Genomic DNA, 22,419 nt, shown 5'->3' with positions numbered 1-22,419 from the left:
ACAAGAGATAACTCCCAACATAGTATCTTTCTTATTTAGTGCTTCATTTGTGAAGTTCATTTTCAGTTCCCTCAAGCTCAAGTGTCAGGGCATACAGTATACATTAATGTTATGGAGGTAACTTGCAAAGCCCCTTTATCTCCAGGAGCAAGGACAAACTATAAGCAGAGCGGATGGTGTCAGCTGGGCTCTCCCACTCACACAGCCCCCTCTGTACTACACAGCTCCACACAGGGACCACTCACCTTCAGACCTTTAACTTCAATATTTTCAGGCTTTGACTTTTTGCATTTTTGTTTCTGTGCTCAAAGAGGACTGTTTGATTTACGTTAGGTAGAATACCCAGAGGGGACTGGGCGGTCTCATGGTCTGGAATCCCTACAGATTTTATTTTTTCTCCAGCCGTCTGGAGTTTTTTTGTTTTTTCTGCCCCCCCTGGCCATTGAACCTTACTTTTATTCGATGTTAATTAATGTTGATTTATTTTGTTTTCTTATTGTGTCTTTTATTTTTCTATTCTTTATTATGTAAAGCATTTTGAGATACTGTTTGTATGAAAATGTGCTATATAAATAAATGTTGTTGTTGTTGTTTTTGATTTGATGTTTGTCACCAGAAATCTCAAACTTTTCTTTGCTATGTTGACCCCTGGCTGTTTTACTGACATTTCCTTCTGGTGGATCTCTAAACAATGATTTGCATTGTCTGGTGTTATAACTAAGACAGTTGTACTGTTCTGTGAGCTTCCTCAATGCCTCAGTTCCTCAAACGAATCAATGCCACAGAAAGCAACGTGTTGTATGTTGCCTAACGCATTAAAGTAAGAACTCTGTGGATACAAGAACAATGACCCCATCATCCTGTAAATAAGTCCTTGTGGATTTTGTTGTCTTCTGTCTTTGTCATAAAACAGTAGCTATTGAGCTAAAGTGTCTTGCCTTTGATCTTTTATCCCATGACTCAACACATCCATAACCAGATCAAAGAGGTGATGGGATTGTGTTGTGTAGCATGAGAAAAAAGGAAGTGGAAAGGACATGGAAAAATGGAGAAGGAAGATAGAGGATTGAAGATAAATAGGAAGAAGACAGAATACGACATCAGGACTCAGATGTTAGCCTGCAGGGAGAACTACTGAGAAGAGTGGATAAGTTTAAATATCTAGGATCAGTGGTAGTTCAAGATGGAAAATTAGATGCAAAGATAACCCATAGAGTGCAATGTGGGTAATATATTTGGAAGAAGGTATCAGAAGTGTTGTGTGATCAAAGAATTAAGGTCAAGGTAAGGCTTTAAGACAGTGGTAAGACCAGCTGTAATGTGTGAAGCTGAGACACGGGCAGTAAAGGGAGCGCAGGAGAAGAAGTTAGATATGGCAGAAATGAGAATGTTGAGATGGATGTGTGGAGTTACCAAAGAGGACAGAATAAGAAATGAGACAATCAGAGGTACAACAAAAGTGGAAGAACTTTGTAAGAAAGTAGGTTGAAGTGGTATGGACGTGTGATGAGGAGAGACGATGAATATGTGGGCAAAAGAGTGATGGGTACGGAAGTACAGGAGGAGAGAAAGTGAGGGAGGTCTAAGCAGAGATGGATGGATAAAGTAGAAGAAGATCTGAAGGCAAAGGGTCCCAGTGGGGAAGAGGTGTAGGACCGAGCTGTATGGTGACGTTGATCAAGCGCATCGACCCCACAAAGACGTGGGAAAAGAAGAAGAAGAAGAAGTGTAGTCTTTTTTCTTTTTACTGATGTTAATATCGTGCCTGGAGTTTTAGTCCTGTACGACTTAACCAGTCCATTTAATATCTTTACAGTTATGAAAAGGTCAGCACATTGAGTTAATGAACTAGTAAACTTTGCCAGCAGCTTATAATGTCAAAGCCCAAATTGACTTGATCGTATTATGGAAAAAATGAACATGTTCAGCTCTGACACTTGAGTCATTTATGAATTATGGTATCTGCTGTACCATAAATACACCAACGCTATATGAGTGCTTCAATTGCCTTGATTTTGATGCTACAACAGAAATACTTTTAATTTACTCTTCTCGTTGTCTATTTTTGGTCACTTTTGGCCTCTTGGTTTCCATTTCATGTTTTCAATCACGAGTAATTTAAGCATTATTTCTTTTTACCCATTATGCCTTTTAGCTGAAATAACTTAATGCAGTACAACGTTTTAAACCTCTCTGTCATCTGTGTTCACACTTAAAAGATGCATTAATAAACACGTTTTATCTAAAAAAAACTCTTTGACAAGGTTTTGACTTCTTTGATTAGTTTGTTTTCTATAAAAGCCTTTTACATCTGATGGTGGAATGGTGACACCGTGGTCAGCATTGCTACCCCATGGATTCAATATCCGGGGTTTAAATGCCACACAGGCAATGACTAGATATGGAATTTTCTCATTTTCTCATGTCTGGCTGTTCATCCAAGTATTTTGTTTTCCCTCCCTTATCCCAAAGGGTGTGTGGCTGTTAATTTATTTCATGACTCCAAGTTGGCTCTTACTGAGTGTGAATGTGAGTATGGCTGCAGTATTTGTGAATTGGCCCTGTAATGTGCTATGCCTTGTCAACGGCTGATTTCTGTCTTCAGTGACCATGAATTGGAGGAACCTCCTTATTGGTATGTTTACTCCCAGAAAAATAAGTCAAAAACATTGAATTTTTTAAAATTACGATAGGAAAGGTATGTCTAGTGCCCACTGCTGTACTGATGCAGATTTAGTACACATACTTTGTGTGAAGTATTTTGAAACAGTCACCAATGCAAAGGCCAATTTTGTAATCGGGACAGCAGAAGTGTGATTATTTTCAAACATTTCTTAGAATATTTCTTCAGTTGCTTGAGCAGGAGAGAATAGAATGCCATGCCTGACCTGCACAATTGATGCCACCCATTGTACTATTTTAGGCAATCTCACCACAAGGCTTAGTGACTTTTGCATTTCCCCTGACACAGACGACAGTTGCCGCATTGTGAGCAGTTCTTAGGTGGCTAACATCTTTCATTTCCTTCTTATATTTCTTCAGTTGCTTGAGCATTAGAGGGCAGAATGCCAGTGCCAGACCTGCATGATCTATGCCACCCATCGTGTTATTATAGACTACCTCAGCACAAGACATTTGCATTCCCCCTGACACAAATGACAGTTGCTGCATTGTGAACAGTTCTTAGGTGACTAACATGTTTCTAACATCTTTCTTTGCCACACACCTACTTGGACTGCATTGAAGCTTCATGTGACCAAGTTCACCAGGCGTATCATGGTGGTTCAGGAGTCACCAGCAGGAAGACATGAAGCAAGGCCAACAAAAACAGGTTTGAAGCGGTGGAGTAAATGAAAAGACAGGAGTCACCGGCAGGAAGACGTGAAGGAAGTCGAACAATAACAGGCTTGAAGCGGTGGAATAAAGAAGAAGGGAGCAGTGAGCACGACAAACAGCTGAGGGAAGTAAGGAAGCGAGTGAGGAGGCACATGAGCGCTGAATGTCGTTAATGTATATAGACAGGGAGCCAAACACGTGGTAGGTGCGCGGACAGCGGCCGTGCAGAAAAAGGAAGGGGGACTGGGGGCGGCGCTTGTGCATCTCTGCCGTGAAATAAATCATCTGTTAACGGAAATAAGGAATGAAACCGCCAAAAGGAGAGGTCAGTTCCAAAAGTTCCTTACGGCATAATGGTGAGAACCGCCAAAAAGAAGACGTTATTTTTGAAAGTTCATTACTGGGCACGGCGCAAAATGAAGCATACTTAACGTTTGTAAGTACAGTGTAAAGGATAAGCGTTGGAAATTTGGGCTTCCTACGAATATTGGAAGTCGCAGAAATAGTGAGGAGGGGCTTCCCCTATCTATATATACAGTTTAGGGGGTACACCCGTTTGCCCCCCTTGGGTGTTGTAATAGGACATGAAACATACCTAACGTTTGTAAGTACACTGCAAGGAATGAGCACGCGAAATTTCAGCTTCCCACCTATATGGAAAGTGCGAGAATTAGTGATGAGTCAGTGAGGGCTTTGCCTTTAATATGTAGAGATACTGTACCATAAATGCACAGACACTATATGACTGCTTCAATTGCCTTGATTTTGAGTTCATGATACATGTAAAAAGTTTGCAAACTCAGCTTAGCATAATTGTAGTAATGTTAAAATATCTCAAAATAAATAATCTCAAAAGAAGCGTAAAAAAAGCAACCTGCAAAAAGTCCTTTTTTCCTCACTCAATCCAATGAAATATAGCCCAACTGGGCAGAAAAGCCATATACTTGGCAAAGCTTCTCTGAGGAGGCTGCAGTAAATATGGCACTTGATGGATGAAAATCTTTGTTCATTCTACCGATGATTTACCGATTGTATTATCCCAGAGACTGTTGGTAGAATTTTAAAAGCAGAGAGGACCAGGAGGTGAACCTGAGACAGGATTTGTGCCAATTTTGTTAAAAGGAGGTCGAAACTATCTTTTAGCCAGAACTAAAACTAAACCTAGGAATCAAAGTCAGAGAGAACAAAGCAACAATAAAAAAAAAAAGGAAGAGATCTTTCATAAGAACCAAAATTCAGAGTCAGAAAGATTTGTTAACCTGGAAATAATCCAAAACATGGCCACTCATGCTGACCTTTAACCCTTGACGTAACAAGGTCAAAGTCATGACCTCCTCTAGAAACCGAAGGACTTATTATAGCAATGGAATCCACAAAATGGTGATGCCCGAGAGAAAGACAAAGTGGCATCACGGAAAAAATAAAAACAATTTTTCTACTCTGTCAAGGTGCATGGAACACAAAAACACAAGAGTTGAATCTCTGCCTGTCAAAACACTATAACTGAAATATAATTAGCCAGAAGGTCTGCTAGAATTTGCATAATAAATACATGTATTTTTAAAAAAAAGTCACACATTCAGTAATTTATTCTGACATATTATTTTCTTATTGTTTATTTATGACCACATTTCACGTTATTTTTATTTATTGTGCATTTATTTATTTGATTTTGTTCAAAATATTCCTCCAAATTACCAATGCCAGTGGCATTTTATCATGAATTTATTTATTTGAGAATGAATGCAGTTCTTTTTATATAAAATAATTACTTTAACTTTTTAAAAAATTATATCAATTTAAAAATCACCCACGCAGAGGTTTCCAAGTGTCTTTCACTTGCAGTGTTATGTACTGTAGAATTATTGAATACCTTAATGAATTCAGTATTGTATTTTAATCATAATAATTCATTACATTTATATAGCGCTTTTCTCAGTACTCAAAGCGTTATCCACACAGGGAGGAACTGGGAAGCAAACCCACAATCTTCCATAGTTTCCTTACTGTAAAGTAGCAGCACTACCACTATGCCAACTTACGACCTCCTGTTTAGCATGACTTGCAAAAACACTGTCTCTTTTTCACTTTCAAAATCATTTATTTATTTAGGTAAAATGTTTTACTCCAGTAAAAAGAGCACAGATGTATGCCCTTACGGTTTCTCTCTAGATTAAACAACATAGTATAGTTTGTAAATTTGTGTAGTATATGGTGGGATACACTCTTGACTACATAATGTAATATTAAGTTTCTTTCTGCATCAGTGTCAAGTCTAATAAAGTCAAGTGGCTTTGTTGTCACACCATCCATACACTGTATTGCGGCATACAGTAAAATAACATTCAACAGGACTGCGGTGCGACATATTTGTAATCACAGGACGAATACAAGACAAATGAAGAATTACACCATACTGTACTATACTATAAACAGATCAGAAATAATAGATAATGAATTTAGTAATAAATTGAAATAGTAATAAATTAATAAATAAATAATTAAAACAACAATTTATAAAAACAACAGTAGTAAGAAATATACCACATACAAATAAACTATTAGCAGCAGATGTAAGAGCAGGAGGCAGCACAGAGGTCAGAGCGTGGACAGCAAGGGTTAGAAGCTATTGCAGAGCCTGTTAGGACTCCTTCAAATGATACGGTACCTTCTGCCTGATGGAAGTCGGACAAAGACAACAACAACAACAACAAGAGACAGAGAGAAAGAGACAGAGAGAGAGAGAGAGATTGGGAGAATGCACTAATGGCACATTGCCGCACCCATCATAAGATGAACGACAGCACTATGATATGCATTGTCATGTGTGTGTGCACAGGGGACAACTTAAACAACAACAACAACAGCATTTATTTATATAGCACGTTTTCATTAAAACGATGTAGCTCAAAGTGCTTTACAAGATGAAGAAAGAAAAAAGAAAAATATAAAAATAAGATTAGGCATTACTAAGTAACAAAGAATAAAGTAAGGTCTGATGGCCAGGAGGACAGCAAAAACAAACCAAAAAAAAAAAAAACCCCAGAAGGCTGCAGGAAAAAAAAAAAATCTGCAGGGGTTCTGAGTCCATGAGACCACCCAGCCCCCACTAGGCATTCTACCTAATATAAAAGATCTCGGTCAGTCCTCGTGGTTTTCAGGCTTCACGTGGAAGAATTAGATGATGACGGTCATGTGGATATCTGGCCTTCAATCCATCAATGTAGGGACTGTATGGTGCCTTGATCAGGTGGCGGTGGCGCAAATTGCTACAGAAAACCAGAAAAAGAACAGCAGAGATAGTAGGGGTTAGTACAGCCATGAAAATAGTTATAATTCAATGCTTATTCAAAATATCAGGGTTAGCCACATTAAAATAGCACCACACACCTTAGTGTACACCTGGCAATTGATGTTACTTGGTCAATTAACACTACCTCCACATATTCTTCTTCTTTTGGTGACTGAGTAAGGCAAGCCTACCTCTCCCCATTCTCACAATGTTACAAAGAGTAGATTATATGGCATTCTCACTAGAATGCTTTGGGGAGAGGAAAACAGGAGAGTGTCATGCTGTTATGTGAAGTCCAGCTTTCAGGTGGTGCAAGACTAGCCTTTATAACCTTAATAAGTCTTGCAGTTTGGAGGATCATGTCATGCTGCCCCACACCTTCAAAGTTCAGGTTCAAGTACCTTTCCTGTGTATGTGTATTCTCCATGTGGTCCCAACTGTTTCCTTCATGAAAGGTGTTCAGGTTTGGATGACTGACGACCCTGAGTTGTACCATTACAAGCGATTGTGGTTATGTGCATGATGAATGTGAGACGTAAACCTGTATACCCAAAGACAAAGCACATCTGGAGAATGTAAGACTTGTAAGGCATCTCTTTGTAATGAACACTTACAGCTCTATCAGCCAAAAAAGAGCACAGTAAACAGCAATAGTTTAAAATGTGATGATTATGTTAGAAATATATTTTACAGGATGTTTTATAGTGTTCATTTAGACCACTAATAAAAGGTATAAGTCAATTACACTAAAAAGCTTCAGGAGGTAAGTAGCCATTAACCCACCAACAGCAGAAAGGCAGCTTCTTGCCATGACTGTAACAGCCCCGGCAATTGAAGATCTAAAATAAGAAACCTCTCATTTCACATAAGGGAGAAGGTAGGCATGCATGTCTTCCTCAGTCAATGTGCACTGTGAATTGAGCTGTAAGTCATATTAAAATGGCATTTCATAAAGGTGTGCTGTCGATGAGAAGGATACTTCATGACAGTATCTTTAAAATGTGCCACCCCGGACTTAAACTCACGTGCAAGCTAACATCCCAGCTGTGTGCCGTGACTGAACACATTAGTCATCCATCCCTACAGAGCCATGAAAAATATTGCCCAGTCTTACTGATCTGCCTAGAAATAAGAAAGAGATTAGGGTTATCTTTTTTACTGTGTTAAAGAAGCAGTGGTCCTTGTATTATTATAAGGGGAGTTAAAGTACCCCTGAAGACCATCTGGTTAATCAATGACGGGTGCCTAGGTGGTACCTGCTAATTCAATTCCATTGCAAGATGCTAAGGTCTACTTTTAAATAAAATAATGGCTTAAATCTAGGTTTTTTTTGTTTTTTTTTTTACACAAAAACATTTGCCTTCTCAGTTGCACCCAATAACAGACAGAAATAAAAGAAACAAACAAATAGAGACACACAGGTTAAAATTTATACTGATGTTCTAAAATCCACTATATACTAAAACACTAAGGTCTCTGTGTGTGCCCAGTCCCTCAGAGAAATCTGATTGGTCAGTGTGGCTTTGGTGACACAATCAAAGAGAAAGTGGCTAGGAGGTACGCTGAGAGGGACAGGAGAACAGGAGGCGAGAAAGGCGTCTTGAAAATAATGACAGAGTCTGAGAAGCAGGCTTTATGGGAACGAGCGCTAGAAGAGGGAGCACTGATCAAGAGTTGTGCAGACACACACAGATTACGAGGAAAGGAGCTGAAGGAACGCATAGGGCAAGAATTAGCTAATGTATTTTTTAATTGTTTCATTACCTAACTTAAACAGGTAGAATGGCTAGTATAATTTGAAAGCAGATTCTTGGCTAATTACTTCTAGCAGTTTGATAGTATGTTTTTACCTACAGTGCTTATATTATAGCTATGAAAAGTACAGTTATGTCAGATATTCCTTATTCAAAAGACATGGCACTGGGAAGAAAGACATTTCTGTGCTGATTTACTGAAGTTAAGTTCTGCATGCAATGGATGTCTGTAATCTGTTGAGATGATTTCTAGTTTTCTCAACATTTCCCTCTGATACACATTTTCAAAATCATTCTTTTCCTTTCCTAATCTTGGCAATAAATGAGAATAGAAACTCCATATCATAACACCCTCCAATTTGCTTACTGTATATACTCACGTATAAGGTGGGTCTTGAAACTCGAAAAATCAATCGTAAAATCAGACCCCAACTTAAACTCCCGTTCAAAAATGTGACACAATTTTTTTTTTTTTTACATCTTCTTGCCTTCTCCAATCTCACACCAGTTTCTTAGACACATCGAAATTTGTTGCAGCAGCGCAGTTATCAATTTCTTTCACTACTTCAACGATGTTTAATTTAAAGCCAGCTTCATATTTTCTTCTGATCGAACGCTCCATCATAGATTAGGGATGCTCTTATGATAAAGGAGTATGAGGGTGTGAGATACAAAAAACACAAATCAGTGCAATCGTTGCTTCGGAATAGTTTGGGTATTACCGTGTGGTCACGTAGGTACAATAGAGAGAGAGAGGTTAGGAGTACACGCTGATACAGCGCATTGCCCCGCCCACATAGAAAAAAAGGTCAGTGAGCTCCATGGATACTCTGCCAGGTGGGCGTTAGAATATCATAATCTCTTGGACCAAAAGTATAAGTTGTCCGCCTCTGATTTATACAACCAACATTATGAAGTAGCAGAAATTATACAGTACTGTAAAATCAAGTCCCGATTTATCCGCGAGTATATATGGTAATGTAGTTCATTGTCACAGAGGGGACAAGATCTATCACATCATCACTAGGCACAAAATATGAAACATCCTGGACAGGGTGCAAGGCCACTTAATGCTCACACACCACATCTTTGGGGTTAAGGGTGGAAGGCCCAAACTCCCAGGGATGATAGGCAGATACCACGTAGGCAAATACCAGGCATAGAATTAAATTCCATGTCTGAACAAGTTGTTCTCAAGCTTCTGAAATACCAAATGAGTGTTTGTTCATCTGGCAGTTCTAAACTGCCCCACTTGTATATGTTTGAGAGTTAGCTCTTAGCTGGGCTGACACTCTGCCCAGGGTTGGTTCTTGCCTTGAACTCAATTTTGCTGGAATACACACTTGACCGCATTGAAGTTAGAAGGACTGAGAATGTTATGCTATGTTCTATTACAAAGGGCAAAGGTGCCACAAGAGCATGTTCTTAGTGAAATGATTATATTTTCCTTGGCTTACGAAAGTAACAAAGAAATTGGATTGGCTGCTCCAACTGATGAGGCAGCAAATTCATCAACATTTTGTAGGTGCCCCTTTCCTGGGCTAGATAGACTAGGTTCAGAACACTTCCTGCTGTTAACACATTTCTACCGGCGTACCCAGAGTCACACTTGAGTTAAAGTAGAGATGCCTTTCTGAATAATGATTCAAGTAAAAGTTGGCCATGACCTAGCTACTAAGTAGAAGTTTTAAAAGAATACACAACCTAAAAACGATATCATCTTATATGTTACTCACTTCATTTAGTTTGTGGAGATAGACGAGAAAAATGTTGAATCTCATCTCTCAAACAATGTGAAAACGTCTATGCGAAAAAAATAAATCTCACGTTACTCATGGTGCATAATACACATGTCAGTTACCTACTCAAAGGATAAAAACATTCAAAACATTGCATTTGTTGCAAAAATATATAAATAGATAGAGAACTTCTGAAAAAAATCACTGCACATCATTAAAAGGAAACTAATGACACAAGGAACTGACTTTTTGAATTGAAGATCCGTCTCTCACCCTCATTCACTGGTTTAAGAAATGATCTGCCTCTCCCTCTCATCCATTGGTAAACAGTCCTGTCTTCAATAATAAATAATAAATTGCATTATAGGGCCATAATTTGTTAAAGGCATCATATGAAATAATGCTTTTCTAAAGCTGACATATTTTTTTATGTTGTCACCGGTGAGAAATCGCTCAGGGTCCCATCCCTTTCAGTTTCAAATCCTTAAACGCTGTGCGACACCAACAGGCTTTACTTACCCTGAGTTACAGCAACCTGAATGCCACACTATCCCCTTATTCCAATAGGGTTCCATCTTAGGCTCACCAGTGGCCCAACTCTCATGCCAATAGGCCTCAGCAGCAGTCTGACACTTAATAACTTGCTTTTCATGGTGGTGAACCTGTAATCACCTTTGCAGTTCACGGCTTCCAGTTAAACATGTCCCTCTCAGGTCCCCATTGGAGTTTCCAGCATGTTCACATACGCTGTAATAACAAAGCAAAGACAGCGAGAATTTATGGGGTGTCCTTAGGCAAATCCTGCAAAACTGAGCTCTCAAAAACAGAGAAATAAAATGTGGGTAAAGTGTTAAGTTGTGTCTTTTCAGGCGGGAGTCTGGATTCAATTACTAAAGATGGCATTTCTTCTGGTTAAGCTCATTTCTGGTGGGAAAAGGCAGGTCTGGGTGGGCGAATACCAGTCTGTAGAGGAAGAGAAAGAGAAGGCGTTATCGTAGAGTGCTCCTGGAGAAGCAGAGGATAACCACCACCAGAATCTTTAAATCGTCCCCTGTGCCCACACACATGACAACACATATTATAGTGCTATCCTCCTTTGGAGCGTTTTGTCTGATAATATGTAAATAACGCTTTGTAGTGTGGTGGGTAGGGCCCCCTGGTGGTACGCTGGTTTAGTTCAAGCCATGTTGTAAGATTACTGAAGTTAAACTATTAACACAAAACATTCATGTATTAATATTTACTGACATGTGATGAAATATAAAACTGCAACAGAGCAGCAGAAAAAATAATTAATAACAAGAAAAAAAATTAAAATTGATGCATACTGTAACACAAGCACATGCATGTAGACAATGAGCAGGCTGGGAAGTGAGCTCAGATTCCTGAAGCTGTGAGGCTATGGTGCTAACCAGTGATTTTATGCTATCTATGTACTGGAAGTTGTTTTGCAAGCGCTTTATTATTACTCCATCTAGCCCATTAAATGTTTATATGCTTCTATTCTTAAGAGCTGACAGTTCATCTGCTTGTTGAGGCCACCATTCACTTGTTAGTGCCATTTGCCAATGTAATAAAATGTCAAAGTTAAGTAGTGTGTTTAAATTTAGACATGGTGGAAAATAAAGTTTTGACGAAATGTCATTTTTGGTGTGATGATGTCTGTAGGGATGCATTTAATAAAATTTATGGGTAGGCTGAGTTATAAAAATATTCCTTTTTGGTTCATTTTTGCATGTAGCCTTTGGGGAAAATGGCGTTAAACTGTACAGCATGAGGGTGTTGAATCAGACATCACCACCGACTCCCCGTTTGAGCCGTTTTAGGTGAAGGAATAAGAAAGTGCAAATGTACTGATAGGAAGTTGCGTTCGACGACGGTGTCCACTGACTGTTTTTTTTTTCACTGACTTAAAGTCAACATGCTAACTCTTAAGTAATCACAGTGCTCTACAAATGGCTGAAGGCAAATTAAGCAACGGGCAACAGATTTATCAGATTTCACTTTTATCCCATGGCACATAACCATAAACATAATCGAGTAAACATCAGTCTGGGGGACGGTTTGGGAGCAAGTGTGACTGGACAAGGTTATAAAATTGATCATCATAAGTGAAGAGCTCATTATTATAATTCTTAGGTTCCTAAAAAGTAACATCAATTAGACAGAAATTCACCAAACAAGAGAGTCTTTCAATGCTTCTTGAACACATTAAGGGAGTCAGCAGTTTAGATGGAGGGTTGCAGCTTATTCTGCTAGCTTGGAACTCCACATGAAAAGAGTCTGGATTTAGATGTGATGCCATACGGCATTAGATGCCATTCATAGGCAAACCTGAATGGTTGAGAAGTAGCATAGCTCCCCACAAGTGTCTCCATATATAGAGATGTTGACCAATTGACTACCCTGTATGCAAGTATCATGGATTTGAAGTTAATGTGTGCCACTCCAAGAAACGCATGTGGTGATCTGAAGAAAGGAGTGACATGTGACCACTTTGGCTGGTTCAACACCAGACATACCTCTGCATTTGTAATCATCTGCAGCTGTTCGTTGGCACATACTGGTGTTCCTGTCAGCAGCGTTGCAGATCATAGCCGGTAATAGAAGTTATCCTGCATACTCTGTCAGATATGGGTTATCTTGCAAATGTTGTATAGAGTGAACCTGCAATACCAAGAGACTGTTGCAGCATAAATAGTGAAGGACAGCTGGTCATTGATCATCAACCCAGGGTGGCATGCAGACTTGGCAGGTATTAGAGATAATGAGCCAAGTTGAACAGAGAAGGGGTGCTGAACAGATGGATGAGCTTTGAAAACAGTCTGTGCCAGGCTGAGCTGGAGATGGTGTGCCTTCATCCAGGTTGCAATATCAGTCAGACATGCAGAAATTCTTGCTGAATACTTTATTGCAAATATTCCTGCAGTTTTTGGTGCTATTTTTGCTTCTTTATGGGTGCCACGAGTTATTGTTGTGTCAATTTCGTAACAACCTGGAATAACTTGTGGATGACGTCATCAAAGTTGCGGACTTAAAGGTCGACCCTGACATTCCATTGTTATCCACGATTGCTGATTCCAACCCTAAAATCTGTCCTTATTGTCAGTCAGTCAGTCATTATCCAACCCGCTATATCCTAACACAGGGTCACTGGGGTCTGCTGGAGCCAATCCCAGCCAACACAAGGCGCAAGGCAGGAACAAACCCTGTGCACCGCAGGGCACACACACCCACACACCAAGCACACACTATGGACAATTTAGGATCACCAGTGCACCTAACCTGCATGTCTTTGGGAGGAAACCCACGCAGACACGAGGAGAACATGCAAACTCCACGCAGGAAGGACCCAGGAAGCGAACCCATGTCTCCTTATTGCGAGGCAGCAGCGCTACCACTGTGCCACCGTACCGCCCTCTCCTTATTTTGATTGCTATAATTTCCTTTTCTGGGTAAAGATCTTCTACCTTTTGGTTTTTGATTAGATGTTGACACCAGTAGTTTCCAGTTATGCTCTTTGTCTGATTTCTGCATATGTCAAATCTTCTCATCTCTACACTTCCCTCATGCTAGTTTCCTCCCCACAGCAATATAATGTAAAAAGTGGCTTCAGGAAGTGGATCACTAGCATGTGGCACAGAGCCGAAGTTTATATATGGAATTTATAACCATTAAATGGGGGTTCAAGCATAACTCTGAAACATGATACCCACTCTGCATCATCTTTTCTGTATTGAAATATGTTAATCTAACATTGAACAAATTGTCAAACATTCTGATTTCACATACCTCCTACTGAGGTAATATATTTTTATTTGTGCATTAAGAACCTTTCCTCCAGTTGTCGGGTCAATTTGGGCACTTCCTTGCCATAAGACTAAAAAGCACAATTTATTCAAATCTACGTGCTCCTAATCTCTCTCTCTACAGAAACTAATTTATGAAATTTATCAAAGGTGAAGTGAAAGAATAAGCCATCCATGCTCAACATATATAATATCACACACGTGAGTCTTGGACGTGTCTCATGGGTTTGCCATCTCTATTTATACAAAATCCAACGTCTGTCTGTATGTCTGTTCCGCTTTTCACGAGAGAACTACTTAACGGATTTAGATCTGTTTTTTTTCTATAATTTGTTTGAATCAATCAATCAATCAATCAACATTTATTTATATAGCACATATTCATACAAAAAAATGTAGCTCAAAGTGCTTTACAAAATGAATAGAGAAATAGAAGACACAATAAAAGATAAACATAAGTCAACATTAATTAACATAGAATAAGTAAGGTCCGATGGCCAGGGTGGACAGAAAAAACAAAAAAAAACTCCAAAGGCTGGAGAAAAAATAAAATCTGTAGGGGTTCCAGACCAAGAGACCGCCCAGTCCTCTCTGGGCAATCTACCTAACATAAATGAAACAGTCCTCTTTGTATTTAGGGTTTTCATGGAAGGACCTGATGATGATGGTCACGTAGACTTCTGGCTTTCAGTCAATCAATGTTGGTGCATCATGATGCTTTGAGTAGGTGGTGGTGGCGCAGGCCGCCACCACAAAGAAACCGGAAAAAGAAACAGAAGAGAGAGTAGGGGTCAGTATGGATTTTGGAGCCACTGTGAATAATTATTATGAAGAATTGAACATACAGAATATCAGTATTAAGTTAAAGTGAAGTTATGAGAAGGCCATGTTAAAGTAATGTGTTTTCAGCAGTGTTTTAAAGTGCTCCACTGTATTTGCCTGGCGAATTCCTATTGGCAGGCTATTCCAGATTTTAGGTGCATAACAGCAGAAGGCCGCCTCACCACTTCTTTTAAGTTTAGCTTTTGGAATTATAAGGAGACACTCATTTGAAGATCTAAGGTTATGATTTGGAATATAACGTGTCAGGCATTCCGATATATAAGATGGAGCGAGATTATTTAAGGCTTTATAAACCATAAGCAGTATTTTAAAGTCAATCCTGAATGACACAGGCAACCAGTGTAGTGACATCAAAACTATTTCATATATAAACTATTCCGGTTGATTTTGCGACCTCTCTCATTTTGCTAAGTATCATAGTCTGCTTGCGGTACCGATTTATTTGTGCGAATCTGAAAGATACACAGGGGAGTGGGGCAGGGCCCTCCTCACTCATGCACGAGCCTCGGGTGTTCCTTACCTCCATTTAGCTAGCGCCTGAGAGAGCTACTTAACGGATTTAGATTGTGTTTTTTTCTATAATTTGCTTGAACATTCAGGTTGATTTTGTGACTTCTCTCATCGTGCTAAGAATTATGGTTAGCTTGCAGGAGCGATATATTCATGCTAATTCAAGACAGAGGCTGTGGACCGTGGGGAGGAGGAAGAGTGACGTCAGGAGTAGGGAGCCGGGCAGGACCCTTCTCACTGATCTGTTTCACTACTAAATGGGCAGAGCCGCTGGGGACGGCTAGTCAAATATAAACATAGAGAAATTAATTGATGTGCCACTGCCATCCATTTGCTTTAGGGTGGAGGAAAACTATCTGGAAGACTGCTGAGGTCACTTCCTCTCTGAACACCAGACACTCCACCACTTTGGCTTCCTCTGCTGTAAAAGCCTCATGATTCATCAAGTCCTTATCATTCAAGGCATATTTTCTGACTAGGACAGACTTCCATGAAGAGACTGTAATTGGGATGTCATCACTGTTGTATATCATATTCTCAAGACATCAATTTGTCATATTTTCATCCTGGAAATGAAACAGGCTCACCTTTGGTGTGCCAACCCTTCTTTCTGTTTTGTTCCTTTCCTTTCACAGTACATACATGCATACAAACTCTACTTGTTTATTCCACTTCAGGGAAGAATGGCAAGGCAAGAAACAACCCCGGACAGGGCATCAATCCAACACCAGCCATACAAACATTCACAACCACACTTATTCAAGGTAGGATCAATTTATAGTTAACAATAAATCTAACACGCTTATCTTTGTGGATTTGGGGGAATTATAAAGGGGCTATATTGGAAAAATGGTTCAAAATAAATTCAGTCACTTTTGTATATTGTTCTTCATTGAGTACTGCACTTACTGTATTTATAGAGAAAATGTATTAACAGTAAATTATTAAACAGACAGTATTTACATTCATTATCACAAAAATATGTTAAATACATAGTAAAACAGAGCAATTTCAATAATTTATGTAAATGAATCATAATATAACTGTATTAACATTGTACCTGAGAAAAAGCCTTGTGACAACAGAAGACAGGAAAATGTAATTTCTTGGAGAAAATAAACTTCTGGTGGGTCTGTGGTCAGTCATAACATACCAAGTCAAAGTTTGATGACCAAGGCCAATTGACCAGCTCCTCAACTGAACTGTGTAATGAGAAAAAAATTAAATCCTGCTATTGTTGAATCATTAATCATGAAACTCTAAAATGTGCAGAGAAGATCAACCAAAATCATCTGTAGAGTAAAGGTCACGCCCTACTCTGATAGCCCCCATTGAGCTAAGGAAATGAAACATTTTAAATATTCAACAAAGGCAACCATGATGGCAAAAATCTATTTTGTTCAAAACTCGAAAAAATTATGATAAAATAGATCCAGCAAAATTCCTTCAGTTAAATCTTAAAAATTATTTTTCTCATTTCATCCATAACTTGTTCAACCTCGCAGAAACATCTCTGCTGCCGATATCTTGCTTACCACATACAAATTTGTCCCCCTTCTCACACAATTTGCTCAAAGGAAAAGGTCCTACTTTTCTATCTGCAGATAACCCCCGATTCCGTACCTTAAAGAAGACCACTTCCATGATATGAGGGGGTCTCCTAACTTTTTGGCCACACACCACATGGCTATGAACACGTAGCTCCTCTTGAAGGAGTCAGCAAGAACTTGTTCAGCCAAAGTGGTTTAAGTTGAATCTAAAAAATACTGATAGGTTGTGAAGTTGAAATGGTGGGAATATTTGACATAAAAAGCTTTATGACAAGGAAATGGGATACCTTAGCTAGCTAAATATATTTAAATGGGAACAGTTATGCATTTCTGTTATTAACAGCGAAAAGTGCTCTTTTATGTTGTTGGCTTGAACTAATGAGGCTGTTTTCTTACAAAAGAACATAAATGAGCAGATAAGAACGTCATTGGTCTGGTGTTGAGCTGGTGGAAGAACTCGGATGCAAGAGTTAACGTAGAGTTATGGGTTTTCCTTGAGGGAATTGCATCACCTCTGCCATTTTGTACAGATTATCTTCAGATATCTTTCTAAAATAATACGAAATTCTAGGGGGCGCTTTTGAGCAGATCCTGAAAGGCACTCGGGCAACATAAATACATTAACAAAGATTCTTATTAAAGGAAAATAGGCTTTGTGGAAGTTACAAGATAAAAGGAATATACATATAGGGGAAGCAGCAAATAGTAATCAGCTGAAGGACCTTACTATACATCAATAGCTTTACACCCTCCATACCTTCCACCTCCTACTTTCAGTTATTCCCTTCTCCAACTTCTTGCATGTACTCCACTTCCTCTTAAGGAATAACTTAAGAGAACTTCCATTGCTGGACCCAACCCTCCGGAGAAGAGCTTCTGGGTAATCTAAAGCCTCGTCAGAGGAGTCTGATTCCTCCTGGCAGGTCAAGGTGCTATTGCCTCTCCAGATGGCCTCAACCTCTCAGAGAAACAGGCTTTGGAGAGGAACCCTAGGACATGGTCTCAGTTCCACATTGCTGCCCTCCAGTTTCTCAGAGTACCATCTGTTTATCTCCTGTGTTTTGAAACATTGGTAATTCCAACAAAAGGAGCATTCTCAATAACCTCCCAAACAGAAGGCTGACATCCCATCCAGAATTTGTTCCAGACACCTTGGGACAGGTTGAAGAAGATCCTCTTCTAATGTCAGCTGATATCCAGCTTTACTCCACAAAGAATATTATTTTTAATGTGCTCAAAGAAATGTTTGCAGTTTGCATCCCAGAATTCTGCCATAGAATGTTTACTATGCAATGAACTAGAGCGTTAACTATTAGGTCAGAAATTAGATCATTTATTTTATTAGCTAAAATTGCCTGATTATTATAACTGTAAGTGCAAAGGAGCTGCTAGAGCTTGTTTCATCCTTTTCCAATCCTTTTGCCCTTGAGCGTACATAAGCTTCTTTGACTATGTCTATATAAATTTAGTCTATGTGAACAGTGAGTAATTTTTCTCATCTGAAAGAATTTCTTTTTTTTAGCATTAATTTGTTTCATTGTGTCATTTTCTGAATTTCTGTTTTTAATAAGCTTACGGTAGTGAATAGAGGATTGCTTTTCTTTACATACAAAAAATACAAATTTTGAAAAAGTGTAATTAATAATAGATTGCTTAATATAGAAAAAGGTGTAATTTTTATATATGTGACCTATGAGGTTTATTAAATATTAGAATAGCAGTTAACTAGCTGTTAATATTATTAATAAAATCATCCTCATTAAGCAATTTAATATTTAGTTTTATCAGCCTTAAGTTATATTCTTTTTTCAATATACAAATATTGTTTTTAAAAGAAGCATGACTTTGCAACATTTATGAAACAAAGTACAAACACATGCATCTTAATAATCAACTGCTAATTGTAGCCTGGGATGATCTTTAATGAAACTGTCAAATTCAAAGCACTTAAAGGTTAAAATAAGAGAAGGAGAACGTAAAATAGTTGGGGTCCATCCAGGCATCCTATTTAGTAAATGAACAAAATGAAAAAAATTTACGTAAAAGTCCAAACAAAATATTCAGACATCCTACAACACCCTTTGCTTTGCTGACTTTTCCTAATTCCATCCATCCATTTTCCAACCCGCTGAATCCGAATACAGGGTCACGGGGGTCTGCCGGAGCCAATACCAGCCAACATAGGGCACAAGGCAGGAACCAATCCCGGGCAGGGTGCCAACCCACCGCAGGACACACACAAACACACCCACACACCAAGCACACAATAGGGCCAATTTAGAATCACCAATCCACCTAACCTGCATGTCTTTGGATTGTGGGAGGAAACCCACGCAGACACGGGAGAACATGCAAACTCCACGCAGGGAGGACCTGGGAAGCGAACCCGGGTCTCCTAACTGCGAGGCAGCAGCGCTACCACTGCGCCACCGTGCCGCCCCCTTTTCCTAATTGTGCCCTTTAATTTGTTTTGATTGTTTCCTCCATGAACTCTGTCTTTACCCGAAATGGGTTTGCCTGTGAGCCCCGGAGCCGTTGTTCTTTAAATGGGTCCCAGACTGGAAGCGGTAATCCCTCCTAGCAAAAATTGAGAGTTGTGTAACTCGTCCTTCAGTTTGTAGATGAAAAAGAAGGAGGGATTAGCGGCCACACATCCTGAAGTGATTGTGATAGTTACCTGACCCCAGTATATGCTTCATGTGCACATGTGTGCAACAATATCTTCATAACTACTCACAAACAAACATGGTGGCTTTAAATTCTGTGGTTGAATTACACCTTAGTGGAAAATGATCAAAACATTGAACACCTGTATCCTTCTCAGCAATTATTTTTAAATTAGATAAATGCAAGAGTAACATCTTAGATTAATCTGCAACATTGTGACTATAAACAAGTCTTCACGTTCCAATAATGGTTTATTCAGTAAAAATAATAATATCACCATGGGAACCATGGCCAAAATTAGTTTAGTTTCTCCACTGGGATCATGATAATGTGAAATCATTTTCACAGAAGTGAGGGTTTTGAAAACAGAAATATTAGCACTGCTGTGTAGTAAAAATAAGAGGAGCTTTTCCTTTAGTGCTGTCTGCAGTGGAAATTCTTCACATAAAGGTGGGAGAGAAGAGAGTTCAGTAGATATCACCGAGAAAAGTTCCACTTACAGTGCGCAGAGGCAGTCCCTGCACGTATGAGCGCAGGGGTCCTCCAGACAGCTCACATTGTAAAAGGTGCCGCTTTGAAGGGCCTTTGTAATCCAGACGTTGAGGGTTTCATGGCTGGACACTGGCAGTTACTACAGCGCAAATGTCTGGACTGGAATGGATTGTGTTGTGGTTCCGTGACAAAACACTTGGTGAAGGCGTCAAGATTTATACTGTGGATTGGTGAAATGTAGTAGCAGTGCTGCTCAAAAAAGGTGAGAGCTCAGCTAATGTCACATGGAAGTGCTGTGCTTGGAGTTCTTAGAGACACTCCGTTCACACTGAAGACAAAGAGTTCATTTACACTGTAAATGGAGCGGCTTCTGAGGGCCTTTGTAATCCAGATGTCACGGGTTCATGGGTGGCCACTGGAAATGACCACTGTGGAAAGGTCTGGACTGGGACAAATTTTTAAATAAATACTTTGGGACAATTAGAGCAGTGCACACATGGGGAAAGCCATCGCAGGACTGAGCTTCTGAACTGAATACAGAACTCTTGACCAATGAATGAAGGGCAGAGGCAGGTCTTCATTTAAAAATTGTTTTCCTGTGTAAGGGCATTTTCTCTGCTTGCATTACTCTGAAGTATTTATTTAATGCAAGGTACGAGTTAAGTCATATCTCATTGAGCTTGTCAAAATGCAACATACAAGAGAAGTCGTATCTCAGTCACTATTGATGCAGCCAGCTTGCTGCCATGTCTCATTGAATAGTGAATAGTCTGGTGAATAGCCATATCATTTTTTTTTTTTTTTGGTAGCAACATCTTATAGTGTTATAAATTGACAGTTAGTAGTTACGTCATTGCGAGAAATGTATAAAGCTACTGATATTCTGAAACAACTACATTTATTGCAAGATGAATATTTTAATTATAATGACAGTGATTGAGATAATGACAATCAGTTGGATGATGTTAAAACTGGATGCTCTGGCACTCATGTGAATAGTTGACGGAAGGCATTTCTTCATTACAAGGCATTTATCTTGTCCTAATTGTCAGGACTACACTACATGGACATTCTGACACCCACTGAATGCAAACAGTCGTCAACTACCAAATGTGTTGCATGCAACAAGTGTGGACAGAGCAAAGAAATGCGTCATATTTGGGGTGCAGTTGCTTCCAAGTCTTCACTCAGTGAGGTGCCAGGACTCTCATTCAAATGCATACTTTTAGTTATGTTGCTGGTGAAAATGAAGTAATTAATAGTTTCTTTACATTTTTAGCAGTGTTACTGTTGGTTTTGATACATTTCTTTACAAATTTTGATAGAGTTCATTATTTATCATAAATGCATAGACTGATACTGCAACATCCTAATAATAAATGGTCCAGCAATCAATGTGTTAAAAAATATTTTAGCAAAAAATGAATGTTTTTTGCCTATTAAGAATATATGACTGAATGACTTGGCATATGGATTATGTGCCACAAGTTACAGGAGATTTTTCCACAGACATTTCTGTATTATTTGCTGTGATCCAACGTAGGTCTCCATAGTCAATCAAGTAGTTTGTTATATCTGTTTTCTATGATGAAATGAGATTATAAGTTTTTGTAGGCCATCACTATAAATCACATGGCCATATATAAATATATTTTTTGAATGGAGTATTCTAATTAATGTAGAAATGTGCCTATATCGTTGTGGCACATATCCACTTTCAGTGATGCTCAAGTTTTGAAGAGTCAGTGCAATCAGAGGCCTACACACTGTTGGTTGAGTTTGAAAGTAAGCAAAAGTATACAACAAAAATAAAACGTTTAAACCTTAAAACAGCCCAATATATAAAACACATCTCACCCAGTTCATACTAGTCCTTACAGGAGTCTTAATGTTATCAGCTTAGATAAAGCATCCATTCCCGCTTGTTATGCTTACACTATAGTCTGCTAATGCCGTCTTTGATGTATAAATAAAATGGTGTCAATTATGTCTGCGAATCAATTAAGGCAGTCTCTAGTGTTTTTTACAGATTCACTTAATCTACTTTTAAACTTGTTTTGTATCTGACTTGCTGGCATATTAACGAAACATCTGACAGTATATTGAAAAACTGTCTTGGAGCTGATGTTTATGAGTACGGCTTCAAAAATATTCTGAAACAAGAGAATGAAGTAGGAGGCTAATAGTGAAAAAAATAAATAAATCTCTTTTAAAATAGATTGTGCTGATCCTGAATTTAATGAGAAAGGAGAAGGCTCAAGTTTTGTATTATCCATGTATAGAGAAGGATACAAAATAATCCCCCAAGACGCCAATTCAGACTTGCCGCCTTTCAAAATTGTTTGTCTTAAGGCAGAATGCTTTTCCAGTTTATTGGAGTAAGATATTGGACAGTCCTTATTAATGTAACAGCCTAAAAAATATATG

The 22,419-nt window shown here is 38.9% G+C and overlaps 1 protein-coding gene across 7 annotated transcripts in view; it reads left to right on the top strand.

Moving 5' to 3' along the window:
- LOC120530167 (catenin delta-2) overlaps positions 1–22,419 on the top strand; it is a 1,616,252-nt gene that overhangs the window by 857,461 nt on the left and 736,372 nt on the right. For 5 of the 7 annotated variants that reach the window (XM_039754393.1, XM_039754399.1, XM_039754394.1 and 2 more), the window contains one exon: positions 15,961–16,047. The exons of the other annotated variants lie outside the window; for them this stretch is intronic. In XM_039754393.1, the coding sequence (XP_039610327.1) occupies positions 15,961–16,047 (87 nt within the window). The remainder of the gene's footprint in view (positions 1–15,960; positions 16,048–22,419) is intronic. 7 annotated transcript variants of the gene reach the window in all.

Source organism: Polypterus senegalus, chromosome 5 (genome assembly GCF_016835505.1).
Source record: "Polypterus senegalus isolate Bchr_013 chromosome 5, ASM1683550v1, whole genome shotgun sequence".
Lineage (NCBI taxonomy): Eukaryota > Metazoa > Chordata > Cladistia > Polypteriformes > Polypteridae > Polypterus > Polypterus senegalus.
This window is presented reverse-complemented; position numbering and strand designations above follow the sequence as displayed.